Source organism: Aphidius gifuensis, linkage group LG4 (assembly GCF_014905175.1).
Source record: "Aphidius gifuensis isolate YNYX2018 linkage group LG4, ASM1490517v1, whole genome shotgun sequence".
Classification (NCBI taxonomy): Eukaryota; Metazoa; Arthropoda; class Insecta; order Hymenoptera; family Braconidae; genus Aphidius; species Aphidius gifuensis.
In genome coordinates, this window is record NC_057791.1 from 12,241,065 (window position 1) to 12,261,278 (window position 20,214).

Below are 20,214 nucleotides of genomic sequence, written 5' to 3' on the forward strand. Positions count from 1 at the left end.
AACAGCGTAGGACATGAGGGGCTGGATCAGCCATGTTTCAATTTTTATTTTTTAAGAATTATTTGTTCGACGCCACTGTTCTTTTCTCATGTTTGTATAATATACGCATGTGCATGATCATGCGCATTGAAGTGAAAAAATATGAATACACAAAAGAAAGCACCTAGGGGACGTTCCAAAAATCACTCGGAAACCCAGAAGCGGTGCAGTAGACGAAAAATATAGTGATAAAATAAACTTAAAAGTAACTAGAGGTTACTGTAGATATTGTAAATAACAAAAACAGCCATATTGCATATGCCATTTGCTTTTGTTACTTAATACGGTTGTGAAAAGTATTTTTATAATTATTATTAATAATTAAACAATAATAATTTATTGATTTGTGCCTATAAAAATACATGAACAAACAATCATGTCTACCACAACAAAGTATCAAAAATTTTCTATGATCACAATCTTGAACTTCCGGGTTTCCGAATGCTTTTTGGAACGTCCCCATTGACAAAGTGACAGCATTATTTTTATGATTACTTCAAGTTACTCCGAAATGTTTATTTATGATAAAAAAGTTCTTAAACTTAAATTTATTGTTTTCTAATTTAACCTTTAAAAACCAGGAGTATGATAAAGATTAGAGTGCATGGAGGGAAAATTTGGAGTAGGGATGCGCAATGGACTAAAATGATTAATCAGCACATAGCAATAATTTAAAAGTTATAATATTTTTTAATAATAAATTAAAGAACTTTCAATGGGATTTTTTCGCATATTATGATTCTCCAAAGAATTATTTATCGATTGCAAAAAAAAACCTAAATAAATTGATAAATAAAAAAGTTCAGGCTGCTTGCCTGCCTAAATCTTAATTAATTAATATTAATTAAACTATTAACTCCCAAAGAAAATTAACTTCACTCCGATATTCTCCAAAAAAACTCCAATAGAATGAGTATAACAGATTATTCTAATTCCATCAAACTTAGGCTAATTAGATGGGATCATATTTACACACATACATTGAGTAAAATCGAGCCAAAATAATGGTCACATTACATTGACTAATTTGATAATCGCATTGAATAACACCATCAGCACTGATAATACAATTTGGAACAAAAAAAGCTTGGCATTCACATAATAGTTTTTTTTAAAAAACGATTAATAGAAAGTCAAGGGTTGAGTGCCTGAAGGGTGCGATCTACACGTCATTTTCTGATTTTCCTTTAACATCACATGTCAATCAACATTACAATTATTAAGATCATCTATTGAAATAGAACTTTATAATTATTAATGATTTAAGTGAAAGATAAAAAACTGTCACTCATTAAGAATTAATATTAATGAAATTGATATAAAATATTTGCACTGAATATCGGAATATCCATTATATTTCTTTTTGTTTATTTATTTTTATATATATGTACAGATAAATGAAAAAGGCCATCGATACAATAACGGACTTAAAGTATATAAATACATATCTAATTATTATATTAAAAAACATACGAGAAAACGTAACTATGCATTCCCAAACATATGACATCGACATTCAGGTTAAATAAAAGTCTCGTAATTATAATTGCATAAGTAATTATAATTAACTAATTAATCAATCAACGATTGAATAATTTAGTTGTTCTTCGAAAAAAAAAATTATTATTTTCGGCAAATCCAAAGTTCTTTATTTGTCATAATTAAATTTTGGTTTCTACAATCTATCTCACGGTTAACTAAGTCATTTAGCTTGGGACAAAAAAAAAAAAAAATTTAGTCTTGTAATTTGATTGAATTTATAATCAAATAATGAAATAACTACATGAAAAATAATAATTTTATAATTTTTTTTTTCATTCACATTTTTAACATATCATTAGTTTGATTATAGACAAAAAACTAGTTTGTATCAAACAAAAAATTGATTCCTCAAAAATATTTTTTGTTTATACTAAAATCCAATTTATTTAATTCATTACTTTTATTGTTTTTATTGAGTCATCTGTTATCTGAAACAAACATTTTATCGTTTTAAATTAATGACAATTTACTTTTTAAGGTATAACTTATCAAAATTTTTGGGGGCGTGTCCTAAATATACTGCTTATTTTTTTACATGAATAGTTTTTGCGTTGCCAACCCCAAATAACTAAAAAAATGGATCTTTCTCGGTCGTTTGTGGCTTATTAATAATACTTTTCACTAGAGAATCCTATCATTTCGTCTGTTATTGCATAATAAATCATATTCTTGTAATTTAAACAATTTTAATTAGTTTTTATTTTCTCGTAATGACCCCAGCGATAGTGCTTTTTTTGTAAGTTTGCAACACTGATCTAGACGCCATATTAATATCTATGCTAAGAATGTATGTGTGTGTATACTGTATGTCAGCTGTGTAAAAGCTAAACATGGATGGTTAATTTGCTTTTTAAATTTTCCCGCTCCAATGCGCTGTTTCCAGAGCCTCAATACTCGTTCTCATAAAATTGCTAAAAATCGTGTTTTTAGCTTATCATAACAAAAAAAAAACCTAGGTTTTTTTACAAAAAAAAGCGTCAAGTATTCGAAATCTTTTAGCTGTTTATTTTTTTAATACAAAAAGATATGGTACCAAAAAAGTCAAGAATTTAATATATTTTAAATGCATATAATTCAGTCTTGACTGTTGACAAAATTTTAAACTTGACCCCACCTGCAGGTTCAACATATACCTATATAAATATGATATTTAAATTGTGAAAGAAAGGTGGGGTCAAGTTTGAAATTTTGTCAACAGTCAAGACTGAATTATATGCATTTGAAATATATTAAATTCTTAACTTTTTTGGTAACATATCTTATTGTATTAAAAAAATTAACAGCTAAAAGATTTCGAATACTTGACGCTTCTTTTTGTGAAAAAAACTAGGTTTTTTTTTTGTTTTGTGATATCACATCTTTTTGTAAGGTTATAATTATAATAGATTTTTTTTTTATCCGTTGACGAATTAATTTATTATTTATTTTATATAATAATAAAACATAAATTGAATTTTTGTATTTAAATATCTCAGATTTTTCTTTTGAAACAAATATGAAAATACTTGCAAGTAGAAACATAGGTTGAAGCATCATTATTAACCCAACAACATATGGCGTGCGCACCATCGGTGCGATTGTAAATACAGGTTTCTTCACACCATCTACTACCTTGCTGAATTCCCTGGTGAAAATAATTTGGCGGATTAGGTCATAATATGGCATAATATGACATAATCTGACGTAATATGACAAAATATGCCATATTCTGACATATTCCGAAAAAATTTGTTTGCCAGAAAATGGCATATTATGGCATCCAAAAAGTAGGTCGGAATATGTCAGAATATGACAAAATTCATTTGCCAGAAAATCGCATATAATTCCGGGCAAACGCCATAATATGCCATAATTTTCCTGTCATTTTATGGCATATTATGACATAATCCGCCATATTATTTTCACTGGGGTTTTATTTTATAATGTTGTCAATACTGATCTGGACTTTGAAAACCTAAATTTTAATTTTTGTAAAGTTTGCTCTGGAGTTTTGAAGAAATTTCAACAACAACGCAATCTTCTTAATTTGATGTTATTGTTTAAAGAAAAAGTATACATCTTAAAATTTCAAATTTTGTTTTATTAAAAATAGCTTGATATCGATTCATGGGATCAATCCAGAACATAATTTTTTTATCTTACCGAATTTTTTTATCTTATAATTACTAAAAGCGTGAAAATTTTGGAGGGTGAGGGGTTTGCTCTATGTCACTTATATATAGGTACGGAAGTTATTCGCGTTTCCCCACTTTTTTTATCTCATACTTGACATAAGGCACTACCGTGCCTCTTGATATTTTTATTAAGGAGGTTATGCACAAATTCATTGCGGGTGTTGCGGGGCGCTTCTGACGCCACAGACAAAAATGAAATCGGCTACACTGTAAAAAAATAAAGTGAAAAGCGCCTGCGCCCCGTATACAATATATGGGATTGTGGGTATGTGTGTATTTGAACATGCCATACGTTGCCACATCTAATTTTTGTAAAGTTTATAATTAATTTCTCATTAATTGACCGATCAACATATGAAAATTTTTTGCGCAATTAATAAAATTCGGTTTCTAGTATATGTGTGATTTTTTTCAAGACTTTTTCATCATTTTTTCTATGTTAAAAAAAATGGTTGAAATCTCCAGAAGAGCCAATGTTGAATATTATTTTCAATAATTAATTACAAAAAATTCAACCGATCAACATAAGAAAATAATTATACCGTTGTATTCAGAATGAAAAGATCTCCTTGTGTACAAAATTTCAGAACATTCTCATTATATTTAAAAAAAAAAGAGTGATAGCTGCATAACCTCCTTAATTACGTGAGATTTAGTCTTATAAGCCCATTTCATCCTGATATCAAAAAATTCCTTATTTTTTCTTTCATTATCTATCAGTTTTTGGGAAAGGTGTCGTTAATACAAGTATTATTTTGTTAAGTAGATATTTTACGTGCTTGTGTCAAGAAGTAGTGGGGTTCACGTTTACAAATTTTGTTTTTGACGCCAACCATCTATCGTTTTTAACACGACTCATATTTCAAATACAAAACAAGAATTTTTTTTTCTTTAAACAAACCATGAATAGTTTTTTTTTTATCATAAACCACTTTTTGCCAAGAAGTTTTCTTCTAAAGTTAAAAAGAAATTTTTCACAGTGTAAAGATATATCTAACAACTAACTATAGTTGGCATGATTTATATTTAATTTCCCCATTTACTCGTGATACAATATTTCTTTTAATATAAGGAGTATTTTCATTCTGAATTTTTTTTGGTACCTACCTGAGAAAACTTGACTCTCGATTTTATTTTTATTTTTTTCGGCTTCGACCATTTTTACGATTGTTGACGAATCGGCATCTCGTAGTGGAAGTGGCAGTGGCGGCGGCGGGGGTGGTAGAGCAGGTTTCACCTCACTTTTTGTCAACAAACAAATATAAAATTCCACACTTTTATCTCAAAATAATATTGTATATTCGACTTCATTTTTTGATGTGCAAACATCTTTAGGTGCGGGTAGCAGTTGGAGTTAAATGTAAAAAGCGAAAAAAGAGCGTCATATCCTTTGACGGATGTTAGCCTGACACTATTACTATAATATGCGCAATGGTAGTATTATTTATAGTATGATAGGTTAGCTAGCGGTCGGTAACTGTTACCCCATGAGCCAATGAATTAGAAGATGTCATTTACATGGTATTTTAATTTATTTAACAATAAAATCTAATATAATTTATTTTTTATAAAATAAAAATACCAAGGAAAGTCTCGAGCTAAGGAATTGATGTTGCCAAAAAAATTAAACGGTAAGCAACATCAATTCCTTAGTTTCATCTTTTTCTTAGCTACTGCTTTCCCTTGGTATTTTAATTTATCAAAATAAATTATATTAAGGTTGATTCCCAGTCGCATCACCGAACCAATATTTATGCCACGAAGGGCCCGTATATCAATAACGCTATTTTTTATTCCCGTGTCCTAAAATTTTTTGTGGCGCCACTGATGAAAAAAACAAATTCTTTAGTAGTATGTGTGTCGTGGCTACACACTAGCGAGCAAAGATTACATCGTACACTGAAGCCATGCTTGTGTTCATGTCTGTGTGCTGCGCTTCTCGCAAAATTTTTGAATTTCAAAGTTATTTATTTTTTAAACGCAGAAGACGAAATACTAAAAATTTATATCAAAAAATTTGTCTTTTCTAGCACTACAAACTGATAGAAATTTAACTTTTTCTGTTGCGTTTTGAAAAAGTTATTAATAAAAATATGAGATACCGCCTATACCTTGCGTGTTAAAGTTGTCAACTTTGACAGTAAATATCTCAAAAAAACCGAACAAAAAAAAATTGAAAAAAATTGACAATGTAGATAATTATTTCATTTAAACATAAGATAAAAAAAAAAAAAATCTGTTGCGATTTCAGATTTCCAGAATCAACCTTAATATCATTTGTCAAATAAATAAATTAAAATACCAAGGAAAAGCAGCAGCTAAGAAGAAAATGGAGCTAGCGAATTGATGCAGCTTGCCATTTAATTTTTTTGGCTGCATTTATTCCTCAGCTCCATTCCCCCACGAAAAAATATATATCCTGGATATATCCAAATGGCGTATATCCAGGATATATCCTAAAAATTTCTGGAGAAAAAAATAGTAACGCACTCTTGTAGCAACACCTGTGACTATTGTGTGCACAAAATTCAAAGGCGGACCATATTAAGCTTTCAGTAAATTATACACCAAGCAAACTGTCACAGATATAGGTTAATCATAAATTATAAATTTACGTTTTATAATGTAACATTAAATAAAGAAAAAATCAATAAATAAATTCAAGTATATAATAATAAAGTATTATGTTTTAATATTTGAGTTGTTGATGATATTACTACTGTAGACATTACTTGGTGTGAAGAAGCATTAATATTGTCGTCCATTTAATATTTGACATATAATATTTAGAAAACTGCTACAAGAGCGCGTTACTCTTTTATTCTTTTCGGCATTTTTAGGATATATCCTGGATATACGCCATTTGGATATATCCAGGATATATATTTTTTCGTGGGGGTTTCTTCTTGGCCACTGGTTGTCTTTGGTTATTTTATTTTTTCAAATAAGAAACATGTATTTCATTTGTTAAATCAATTAATAAAAACCAAGCAAAAGATGAAGCTAAGGAATTGATGTTGCTTACCACTCAATTTTTTGGCTGCATCAACTTTTTAGCTTCATCTTTTTCATAGCTACTGCTTTTCCTTGGTTTTCATTCATTTATTTAACAAATAAAATACATGTAATTTATGTTGGAAAATGAAATGAGTATAAATTTATTATTTTATAATTAATAATTGTATTCTATACAAAATATATATCAGAAGGAAAAGCAGTAGCTAAGGAAAAAATGAAGCTAGTAAATTGATATTGCTGACCATTTAATTTCTTTTTCAATCCAATTTATTTAACAAATAAAATTAATGCAATTTATTTAAATAATTTAAAATACCAAGTCGCCAAAGAAATTAAATGGCAAGCATTATCAATTCCAATTATTATTATTTTCTTAAATTACAGCAACACGCCGAAGGTGTTTACACATATCAAACCCGCGAGTCTAGATGGCTCACATAATTTTTTTTCGGTAGGTTTTTTTTGCATAATGTCGTTAATTATGCTCTCAATAGTTATTCATTTTTATTTTTCGGAGTTTCTGATTTACTTGGCCTACTTACCATGAAATTTTCGCGTTTTTATCGAGCTCTACTGATGTTTTAATGTTTCTTTCTGTAACAGTGTCAATAAAGTAATTCAAATAAGAAATAGTAAAAACACGATACATTTATTAAGATAATGAATAAATGATAAACACCTGATAAGTCTGGTGGTTTTGGAATTTCGTTGGTAATAACCTCGTTACTACCGAATTGAGCTGAAGCTGGTATTGATGTCGACAAATATTGTAGCTCGTTGTTTATCTGAGACGATGTCGACTCGCTTCCGCTGCTTGACCTGCTAAATCTTCTACTTGTCCTCGATCGGCTTTATCATACATCAATAAACCGTGTATGTAGCAATTTTTATTATTTGTAGCAATGATAAATATATTAAAAGACTCACCAACACTTTGATGAGTCATCACAAGCTTTTTTATTATTGCTGCTAATTGATTTCAGGCTTAATGTTTCACTTGGTCTCATGTGAATTTGCTCATAAACATGTTGAGTTGTGTCTTTCATTGATTCATTTCCAACTAAACTTTCATTACTAAGTGATCTGTAGTTATTACTTGTATCATTGGAATGCACGTCAACTTTTACTACAATAAAAAATAAAGTGTTATCCTTATTATAAATTTGATAAATTTGCGCCGATTCTTTTTTTTTTTTTTATATATATAAAAAATAAAGCAAAGACATGTAAGGAACAATTCTTCACGACAGGGGACCAGTATTGACAGAAATAAATGAAAATTATATCATTCATCCAATAGACTTTTTTGAGGATTCCGCGGTAGCTAAGGGGTAGTTAGGATAGAAGTTGTAGGGAAAAAAATTATCTTTGCTCGTTAGTCGAGATTTTTTTACATATTTGGAAGGGTTAACCGGGAAATAGCGTTTAGACATATAGATAAAAATGCCTCTGGTCGATTGGGAAATATCCAAATTCAGTCCCGTGGCACCCTACGGTGTCCCTATATCGACTTGTTGTGGATTATGGCCTTTCTACTATTCGTAGTTCTCATTGCGTTTTATCTAGTTTTGGCTAGTTTTGCCAAGTTCAAAATAAAGGACTTAGTTTTTTTTCGAATTTTGTTTTTTCAAGTTTGATTCTTATTTTTTTTTTTTTTTTTTTTTTACAAATGTTGCCCTTCACATTTAACTCACTCAAGAGAACTGTTTTCTCGGGAAAAGGTGAATTCAGTTCCAGGCACTCCGGGGGTGCTGGACGTGACTTATCGTTCATTCTGGCTTCCATGACCGTCCGTAGTCATTTTTATTTTTCGACTAGTTTCGTTTAGTTTTGCCAAGTTCAAAATAATGGACTCAGAAAAAAAAATTAAATTTTGCAAAAAAAAACTAAGTACTTTAAAAAAAAACAAAAAACTAAGATATCTACATCATTTTACTTAGCTGTGATTGTAACCACACAATCAATATCTACATTATTTTACCAGCAAAATATTTTATTTATCTAGATTTTGACTCAGCTGTAATTGTAGCCAAACAATCGATATCTACATTATTTAACTTAGCTAGATTGTTTCCTCAGCTTTAATTATAGCCAAACAATCAATATCTACATTATTTTACTTAGCTAGATTTTTTACTTAGCTGTAATTGTAGCCTCACAATCAATATCTGCATTATTTTACTTTCTTGAAAAAAAAAAAATTACAAAGAAAAAACTTGGAGAAAAAAAAAAATTTACGAAAAAAACTAAGTCCTTTATTTTGAACTTGGCAAAACTAGACGAAACGAGTCAAAAAAAAAATGACTACGGAAGGTCATGATGGCCATAATCCGCAATAAGCCGTCACGGGGGGCACCATGGGGTACCACGGAACTGAATTCACCTACGTCCGTTTTTTCAAATAGTAAAAACTGCGTCACTAACAGTTCCTCCTGAACTTATTCGTATATTGATAAATAGTTTTTACAATGAAGTTGAGTAAAAAATTTGGCCATTGACTATATACTGTACTAAGCCGTAAAATTTACATAATTTTATTGTAATTTTTCTTTTAAAAACATGACTAAATTTCCTATATACACTAGTAAATTCTAGTAGACTGAGAATATACCAACTACCGGTACTAGAATTTACTATATTTTATTGTAAACCTATTTAAAAGTTTGAAATTTTTTGTACTAAGTTCGGCAGTTTGTGCTAGATTTTTCACTTTAAGTTTTTCGCAAGCACCTATAGTTTTTCCATATCCAAGAATTGATACACTTGAATTTCGTAAAAAAATTTTTTTTTTCATTCCGTTTTGATGTGTGCTACTTTGATTCAGTAAATATTTTCTTGATCTACTAAGACTTTTTTCTCAGTATACGGTTTATACCATCCATAGTGATTTATACCGCATACGGTTTAATGTCGATATTGTCTGTCTCGCCGAAAATCCACTGAACACTGCGGCTTTGCCTATATCTATCTTCAATAGGATGAGCTATAGAGAGGTTTGAAATTTCATTACAATATAATCATTAGTTCCGTCAGTCGTCCATCTTGTCTGTCATACCATAAGCGAATGATATTTTTTAATTTTTACCAATGCACTTTGGTGAAAATTCTACACACGCGGACAGTCATGAAACTGCTGCGTTAATTTACTGGAAGAATTCGGTACTTCTTAACTAACTCGGATTATAAATTTTACTTGTAGCGTGTAAGAATATCAGACGGCAAATAATTAAAATATATGTATATACAAACAAAACATAAATTTACAATTGATGTCCCTGGAAGCCTCAATTTTAGATGAGCTGTTTATTTTTTTATCAGAGCTTTAATAATCGTTAGTGAATAATTTAAAGTTTTAATAATTTGCTGGAAAAAATTAGGCGCTTTTTATTATAATATTATTAACATGTATCGCATGCGTTATCGTGAAAAAGCGCCTAATTTTTTTTTTTTTTTTTTTTTTTTATCCAGCAAATTATTCAACTTTATACTTTAAAATTTTGCTATTCTTTTTTATATTTCACTTCTTTTGATTATTAAAGCTATGATAAAAAAATAAACAGCTGATCTAAAATTGAGGCTTCCAGGGACATCAATTGTAAATTTATGTTTTGTTTGTATTTCACTCATTTTGTTTAACTAATAATAATTTATGAAAATTCGTGAGAGAGAATATAAAGAATTATAGTCGTACAATTCAGGTGCGTGAACCTGGCCTGCATAAGTCCTAGAAAAATTATCTAGAATACTCATCAGAAGCGTCTTGATTTGTACCACTTTGTAATAATTTGTACTAATTTGTACCACTAAGCAAGGAATTAGTATCTTAAAAATAACAAAAAAAAATTATTTACTCAAAAATGTTAATTAACAATTGAATATCTGCTTTAATTATTGAAGTACAAACTCTGCTCTCCCTGGTGGAAATATTACTCCGGCATTTCTCTGTTTTTGGCCTATTTCCGGAGAAATTACTCCAGCATGAGGTTGATGGCGGAGAAATTATTCCGGCAAAAAAATCGTGGCAGATTAATTTTTCCGACATTAATCTCATGCCGGAGTAATTTCTCCGGAAATGGGCCAAAAACGGAGTAATGCCGAAGAAAGCCGGAGTAATGGTGGAGAAATATTTCTTTCAGGGCTTGACGGTACAAGTTAGCTCACGTTTGCTCTTTAAAATAAAAAATAAATTTTTTTAAAATATTGAATTTTGGAGGCACCATGCAATTGTTAATAAAAATGTTTGATTAACAATTGCATGGCGCCTTTAAAAATCAATATTTTTGAATAATTTTTACTTTATTTTAAAGAGCAGAACGTGGGCTAAATTTTGTACCCTCAATAATAATAACCAAGTATTGTAAAATGAAATTTTGGAGTAACATGTATTTTTATTATTATTATTGAGGTACAAATTAGCTTAACGTCTGCTCTTTAAAACAAAAAAAAAATTATTTGAAAATATTGATTTTTAAAGGCACCATGCAATTGAGGGTCCGGATGCAATAACGACCTGCACGCTCGAAAAACGGTAGAAGTATTGTCCAATGGCTTGGACAATTCTTAATTTTCAAAATCATCAAAAAAAAAATTAAAAAATATAGGCATGTAGAAAACGTTAAAAGAAAAATATATTGTTTATATAGTTTTTTTTTTTTTTTTAATTATTTTAATTGAAAAAAATTAATTAAAAATATTATTCCATCTCCGATTTTTTTCATTTTTTAATAATAATACGAGTATATCTCTTTTGTTTATCAATAAAAACTCTTGAAATTTCACCTATATATACATTTATTAACAAAAAATAAGGTTGAAGAAAACTTTTTAGAAAATAATGATATCATTTATTTATATTATTTATTTAATTTGTGTCAATAGAAAATTAAATCTTCTTATCTTTGACTCAACCGAGCTTTGTATTTGAAAAATTTTTCCAGCGTAAAAAATGTTTATTTATATATGTAGAATATATGTATGAAATTTCAGAAATATATTCTACATATATAAATAAACATTTTTTACGCTGGAAGTTATCAAAATTTTCAAATTTCTTCGCTAAACGGTTGAGTCAAAGATAAGAAGATTTAATTTTAGTGATGCCGCGATACGATACGATACGATATGAGGCCTCATATCGTATCGTATCGTAATTTTCAAGGGCCATATCGTCTCGTATCGTATCGTCAGGTGGTCATATCGCCTCCATATCGTATCGAAAATTCATCATATCGTATCGTATCGTATTGCCTTCATATCGTATCGTATCGTCATATCGACGATATTGTAAAAAAAAAAATTCAGTTTCTGGGGTATTTTTTCGAAATTTTATGAATTTTTCTTTTTAGTGCAGAAATTCATGTATATGTATTTTATTTTTATTATTTCTACCATGTGTATTTCAGCATCTGGATTTTCTAAAATTTTTTCAATGATCACCAATATATTTTCGAGCAAATACAAAGTTCTCAAAGAGATAGAATTGAGAAACTTTAACAGAATCTCAGGGTCAAGCGTTGCAAATTGGTTTTCCGGCAGGAAGGCCCATTAAAATATTTCCAAACAATGCTGTCTTATCTTTTTTTCATATATTTTTGTATACTGTGGTTGTGAATACCCTGCTGGTTTCTGTTTTTTTTTTTTTTTTTTTCCTTGAAAAATTATTTTGTCAACAAATAAAACTCTGAAATGTTGCAGATACAGATGATTTTTATTTTTTTTCTAACGGTTTTTTGGAGGTCATTTTCTTGAATAAACTCTTCTGTCAATGTCTCATTTTTTTTTTTTTTCTTTAACTTTTCGACATGAGTTATTGGGTTGTTTTACATTCAAGACCTCTTGGTAATAATTTTTAAACCATTCTAGATTTATATATTTTTTTTAAATAGGCGAAGTGTTTTTTTTTTTCAATAAAATGGTTCTTTTTTCTTGAAAAAAAGTGAAAAAAGAACTCTCCATTTAGTTCTTCGAATTTATTTTATTTTATAATTTAAAGTTATAATTTTTAATAAAATTTGTTAAATATTATGAAAAAATTAATGTCATATCGTCGATATGGACGATATATCGGATATATCGTCTTGACCATATCGTATCGTATCGAGTTTGACGATACGATATGAAACCCCATATCGTATCGGATATCGTCACCTCCATATCGTATCGTATCGTCATATCGTCATATCGCGGCATCACTATTTAATTTTCTATTGACACAAATTAAATAAATAATATAAATAAATGATATCATTATTTTCTAAAAAGTTTTTTTCAACCTTATTCTTTGTTAATAAATGTATATATAGGTGAAATTTCAAGAGTTTTTATTGATAAACAAAAGAGATATACTCGTATTATTATTAAAAAATGAAAAAAATCGGAGATGGAATAATATTTTTAATTAATTTTTTTCAATTAAAATAATAAAAAAAAAAAAAAACTATATAAACAATATATTTTTCTTTTAACGTTTTCTACATGCCTATATTTTTTAATTTTTTTTTTGATGATTTTGAAAATTAAGAATATTCCAAGCCATTGGACAATACTTCTACCGTTTTTCGAGCGTGCAGGTCGTTATTGCATCCGGACCCTCAATTGTTGATTAAAAATTTTTATTAACGATTGCATGGTGCCTCAAAAATATTTTTAAATAATTTATTTTTTATTTTAAAGAGTAGAACGTGAGCTAGAATGGAATGTGTACCTCAATAATTAAAGCAGATATTCAATTGTTAATTAACGTTTTGGAGTAAATAATTTTTTTTTTTGTTGTTATTTTTGAGGTACAAATTCAGGGCTTTAGTACAAATTATTCTGCGTCTGTAGCAATTTTTTTTCCCCCTGAGTCATCTAGAAAAAAAATCGGTTTTAACCCTTTCTCCACTCTTTAATTTTAAGGTACAAATCAAAACAATTGCGGTGCAAAATGGTACAAATTAAGACGCTTCTAATGAGTATATTCTAGATAATTTTTCTAGGACTTATGCAGGCCAGGTTCACGCACCTGTATAATTCTTCTACATATTTTCAGATAACCGTGAATGATGAAATAATAACGATATTAATTATATATAAGAAATAACAAATCTTCTTGCATATAAATAAATCGAAAATTGAAACATGCATATATATATATATACTTATATTTAGCTAAGGGAGAATTAAAAAAAAAAAGAACAAGCACACACACGGACAAGAAAAAAATCGATAACTATGCATACATGCACATATCCGTATGTACGACATGAAACGTCTCGAGAGTGGGGGCAACGAGGACATTTAGCTGAGAAATTTATTTTTTAATAAGTTTTTGTTTTCGGCTTTTACTGATGTTGATATCTTTTTTTGAAGTGAAACTTCTTTACGGAGGGTAGCAAAAAAATTCGAGGCCCTGCTAGCGTTACGCGCTCGCGTATACTCTGGCGTTTATTCTGGCGTTTACTCTGGCGTTTATTCTCGCGTTTACTCTCCCGTATACTTTCTACTATACTCTCTGCTATACCGGCAAGCATTATACATGCACTATATATAGCGTATAAACTTAGAGCGTCAGTGAGCGTCAGCTTCTATGTGTGTATGCATGTGCGACTTTTTGTTTGTTTATTTATTTAAATATTATTAAACAGTTCAACTGAGTTTAATACTTAAATAATTGATTTTAAAAAAAAATTCATTTAAACGTATTAAGCAATAGTTATCTCGCGGGTTTAAAGAATCATTATTATAATAACAATAAAATTATTATAAATATATATAAATGATGATAATTATAACAACAATAATTTTGATAATATTACCAATTATTCACAATAGTATTGATATTAATAATAATATCTATAATAATAATATTTTGAATATCAATACTAATAATTATCAATATTTATATATGAATGTTATTGTCAATATTATTATTCATATTATTAATATCACCGATATTATTATAAATCGATAATATTATTGTTATTATTACTAATATTATATTGATATTATTATCATCGATGATATTTTTGAAATTATTATTTTATTTATACTATGGTTATATATGAATAATATTATTATAAATAATAATAACTCCAATAATATTATGATTAACAATAATATCAATATAATATTAGTAATAATATCGATGGTATCAATTATATTGTCGCATTAAAGAATGAAGTGCCAAAAACGTCAATTTTAAAGGAAAAAGGGCGTAAGTGCAAATTTATAAATTTTCGGGTTTTTCATCTAATTTTAATACTTAAAAAAAAGGGAAAATGGGCGTAACAACCTTTGATAAAGGATAAAGGGCGTATGTCCAAGGATTTACGCCTTTTTTCCCGTTATCAAAATAATTTTTGATAAAAGATGAAAGGCATATTTTCAATTTTATTTGAAATTTATTTAATGGCAGGATTTTTTAAATTATTGATTGTTTACTGATAATTATACATAATTTATTATCAATACGAAAAACATAAAAATAATTACAAATCTTCATCTTTTATTAAAAATGATTTTGAGAATGGAAAAAAGGCGTAAGTCCCTGAACATACGCACTTTTTTTTTTCTTTAAGCCTTAAAATTAGATGCAAAGCCCGAACTCACGCCCTTTTCTTTTTAGAAAAAAAAAATTCCTAAAAATGGCACTTACGCCCTTCTTCCATTAATGTGTCGATATAAATAATAAAATTTATAATAATAATATTCGAAATATAAATACTAATAATTATTATTAACTAATAATATTTATATTCGAATATTATTGTCAGGATTAATATTATTATTATTATTATTATTATTATTATTATTATTATTATTATTAATATTCAGCGTGACATGAAACTACTCTGAAAGAAGTTTCACTTCCCCCGCGCGTACTCGCAACACGCTAATTTTTTATTAGTTATTGGAAAAAATCGAAAGTAGGCTTATTAGAAAGAGGGTCATCGATATATATAATAAAACTATTTTTTTTTTTTTTTTTCAGCCAATAGTTAGACTGCAAATTGATAAATTAGAAATTATGACGTCACAGAGCACAAACTTAAAATACTTATACCCGGTAGAGAGTTCGCGTTCGTTCTATATATTTTTTTCGTTCTAAAATTGAGGCGAGACCCTACCGGGTCTCCTGATAATATGTATATATATGTATGTCTGAGTGTCCGTGACAGTAGAACGAAGAGATTTTGGGTGTAAGAATGCGTATATGTGTGTTGTAGAGACGACGGAGAAATGACTTCACTTCTAGTCCGGCCACCAAGCTAAACGGTGCGACCGAAACTACTTATTAAAATTGAATTGGTGATGTGGCTTTGCCATCTCCCAACTATTAATATATATGGGGCATTCCAAGTCAAATCACCGAGTCATCGGCCTGACCCCTACCGATTCACTTGGAAATTTTTTTCTAGGTGTATTTTGGACCAAAAAACGACCTTATTTTTTTTCAATTTTTTTCCACCATTTTTACACCATAAAATAATTTTTTTTTTTCCTACTATCGAGTATTTCTCAAATTAGACCAGGTTTAAAATTCTGAAATTTTTCCCATATCATCTCGAGGTAAAAACAAGTCACCCATAATAATTTGGGAATGGGCCGAGAATAATTACTAATTTTTTTATAACTGATTAAAAAAAATTTTTTTTACCAATTTTAAAATAATCTAATTTTAGAATAATCTAATAAAGGTTTCTTGTAGAGAAATCAAAAATAAAAATAAATGATATCTGGGCAAATTTTGGTTCTTTCCATATTTCGAGGGTAAAAGCTTCAAAAATTGAATTTTAAGCATCGCAGTTTTTCTATCTTTCCATCCTTAAATATAGGGAAAAACAAAATTCATCAAGATATCATTTATTTTTATTTTTGATTTCTCTACAAGAAACCATTATTATATTTTTCTATTTTTAAAATTCGTAAAAAAAATTTTTTTTAATCAGTTATAAAAAAATTAGTAATTATTCTCGGCCCATTCCCAAATTTTTATGGGTGACTTGTTTTTACCTCGAGATGATATGTGAAAAATTTCAGACTTTTAAACCTGGTCTAATTTGAGAAATATTCGATAGTAGGAAAAAAAAAATTATTTTATGGTGTAAAAATGGTGGAAAAAAATTGAAAAAAAATAAGGTCGTTTCTTGGTCCAAAATACACGTAGAAAAAAATTTCCAAGTGAATCGGTAGGGGTCATGTTAGAAAAACATATTTAGTTTTTACTTGTCGGTAGACTTTAAACAAGAGGGTAATGGTAAAAACGAAGTAAAAGGTAAAACGCATGTTTGGGAACTCAGGTATAAGGGTGAACATATTTATTTTTATTACGCTTAAGTGTTTACTTATGTTGCAATGTCCTTGTAAATATATTTTAGAAGATTTCACTTTTTCAAGGATATTAAAAGGGCAAAAAGGAAATTTAGAGGAAATATAATATTTGTAAAAGCGTCAGTCTAACTTTGACCGTCATATAGCTCTGACCAGATCATCTTATACTTAGCTTTGCATTAAAGATAAAACCAAACATTCTATCACTGCGTTTATTATTTATTTGATCACCTTATAATGAATCCTAAATAATTGTTCTTGATATTTATAAAATATAAAATCAATATTCACAGAAATAATATAAAAGTAAAGTATAAATTCTAATAGGTTATGGGCCCAGGCTTCATAGCTTGGTTTATATTCTTGCGTGTGTTTAAAATAAAATAAAATAAAATTTCTTGAAGTGATTAATAGTAAAAAGTTTATGATAAAATTTGTCAAGTGATCTCTAGTAAATAATTGAGTGCTTTGATCTTCTTCGAATGATCAAATTTTGAAAAAGCAATTTTTGAAATGAAATTCAAAACAATAAAGTTGAAAAATAATTTCTTGATAAAAAGAAAAGTAAAGATTAAAAATAATATCTAAACAAATTAAAAGTTAAAAACAAAATCATAATAATAAAATTCTAAATATTTTTTTTTGTTCTTGAAAATTAAGTCCCTCAAAAATATTTAAGTGAAATTGTTTTAAAAGAAATAAGTTCTAAAACAAAAATTCTGATAATAGAAATAAAAGAAAGTTAGAAGTAAGTGGTAATCTAGATTTTTTCTTTGTGTAAAGATGTAGTGTAAAAAGTTCGTGTAACAAAGAAGAATAAATATTTGACTATTTGGTAACGTTATAGATACTAGAAAAATTACATAAATTAGTAGATGCATAGTGCTGAAATACATAAATAAAAATGTCAGTATACAGCTTATATTATTTTTTTTCGGATATTCAGCTCGTTTAATAATTCTTTAAAAATGGTAAAGTCCAATAAAAATTATAAATGATAAAAATCCCAATTTAGTTGATTAATGAATTAAATAAAAATCACAGTAAAATTAATAGTTTCCTTTTGAATGAAAAATATAATTAATTGTCAAGTTTGAAAAATTTAAAAGTTTAAAAATTTAAATAGTTTATGAATGTCATTCTTTTGATTTGATAAATAAAACTTGAAAATAGATAAAAGTATTTGATAAAGGAAAGTTGCATTAGATTTTTTATTAGATTTAAAAATGTTGCTGAAAAGTTGTCTATGTCTATGCTAAAAATCCTAAAAGCAAATCGGTAAATAAAAATAATAAATAAATGTTTAAATTGAAATTGAAGCTAAAAGAAAAATTATCTAAAAGAGATTAAAAATAAAATATTTTAAATTTCATAAATTGATATAAAATATTAGAAGTTATTTAATGATATAAGATCTAGTTAATTCACATTGTCGATAAATAAAAAGTAATAAAAGTAATTCTTATTAATATTTAAAAATCTAATAAATAAATTCATTTTAAAAATGATAATAAAATTTAAAAATAATATTGAATGATAAAGTGTTTAGATAATGTATAATAATCTGTTAATTTAAAAAGTATAATTTATTGATTGAAAGTTTATTTTCATCTAGTCAGAAAATTTAAAAATTTTATTGATTGTCTATTAATTTTTTTTAAGCAAAACTATTTAAATGTAAAATGAGATTTTATTAGACAAAGCTCGTGATAGATCTGAACAATTGAAAAATAAATTTACAGTAGATATAAAAATTAAGTTTTGATATAATAATAGCAATTTAATAGTAGAAGTAATAAAGTCATATTTAAAGAGATTAATATTAATTAAAATAAACATAGTTAAATTTGAAAATGAAGTAAAAATTAATAATATTGATGAAATTACATACGTGGTATAAAAAGATAAATTGGTTAATTTATATGAAGAAAATAATTAATAGAAAGAAATTTGAATACACTTATTGGTGCTGGGAATCGAGTTCTTATTTGTTTAAATTTTTATAGTTGCAAAATATTGAATTAAAATTGAGAAAATATATTAGTCGTAAAGTATTAAATAATAAATATGTTTAAATGATATTAGCATTCTTTCAAGTAAACTGTTCTTTAGAATAATTTAATGTTGATTGATTTTTCGATAAAAATGATTGACACATATAAGCGCATGGTTATAAGTCGCGAGTCACATGAGAATTAATTAATGATTATTAAGATTTAAATAAATGCAAAAATTGAGATTAAAGTCGAGATTGATATTAAAGTAAAATAATTCAATATATAATTTTTTAAAAGATATAAAAATAATAATGATAATTAGTGATAAAAGTAATTGGGTCAAATAGGTAAATCGAATCTTTAAATTAATAGATAAATAATAAAAACATGATTGATAATTTGATAAAGGACCTAATGTGAGACTAGATGGTAATTTTAAAAGAGCCATTTTTTTGTAAACGAGGTAGATTATTATTTAATAAATATTGGTCATTCTGACAGATATATCGGATAATAATTCATGACTAAGATCTTTGAAATTCTTAAAAACAAATACATTCATTGCTACATGAAAAAAAAAAAAATTTTAATAATATTCTAAAATTAAAAATAACACGATTTTGAAAATAAATTTAATTGAGTCAAGTATCTTAAAAGGGGTATAATTTATTAATTATAAAGAACACAATTGGAAAAACATTAGTCTGAGATGATAAATGATTGAATTGAATATTTTTCTTAAAACGTTTTTATTTTTTTTTGGTAAAAAGAATCGTTTATGAAAATAAAAATTAATAATATTCTAGTACTCGGGATAAAAGCGTTTATTGGAATTAGACATAGATTTTTTTTTGGTGAAAAGAAATACATATAGAAAAATTTTTTTTTGTTTGACACAATATGTGTATAATAAAGGAAGGCAAACAAATCTGATGAAATTTATTTGAGAAATTATTGTTGATTGTTGACTGGTAAACAGTTGAATAAAAATTTGAAATGAGTATTGTTGAAAGTGGTAAGTTTATAAATTGGAAAGTATATAAAATATTAAATTGCTGAAACGAATGAGTTAATCAATTAAAAATCATGGTATGAAAATATGTTGAAATTTTTGGTGTAAAAATTGGAAGTCG

The 20,214-nt window shown here is 27.4% G+C and overlaps 1 protein-coding gene across 1 annotated transcript in view; it reads right to left on the reverse strand.

Moving 5' to 3' along the window:
• LOC122855066 overlaps window positions 1-20,214 on the reverse strand; it is a 54,055-nt gene that overhangs the window by 20,709 nt on the left and 13,132 nt on the right. Inside the window, exons 4-7 of the mRNA XM_044156193.1 lie at window positions 7,701-7,899; window positions 7,453-7,622; window positions 7,316-7,367; window positions 4,863-4,996 (exon numbers count right to left, since the gene is read on the reverse strand). Coding sequence (XP_044012128.1) covers window positions 4,863-4,996; window positions 7,316-7,367; window positions 7,453-7,622; window positions 7,701-7,899 — 555 coding nt within the window. The remainder of the gene's footprint in view (window positions 1-4,862; window positions 4,997-7,315; window positions 7,368-7,452; window positions 7,623-7,700; window positions 7,900-20,214) is intronic.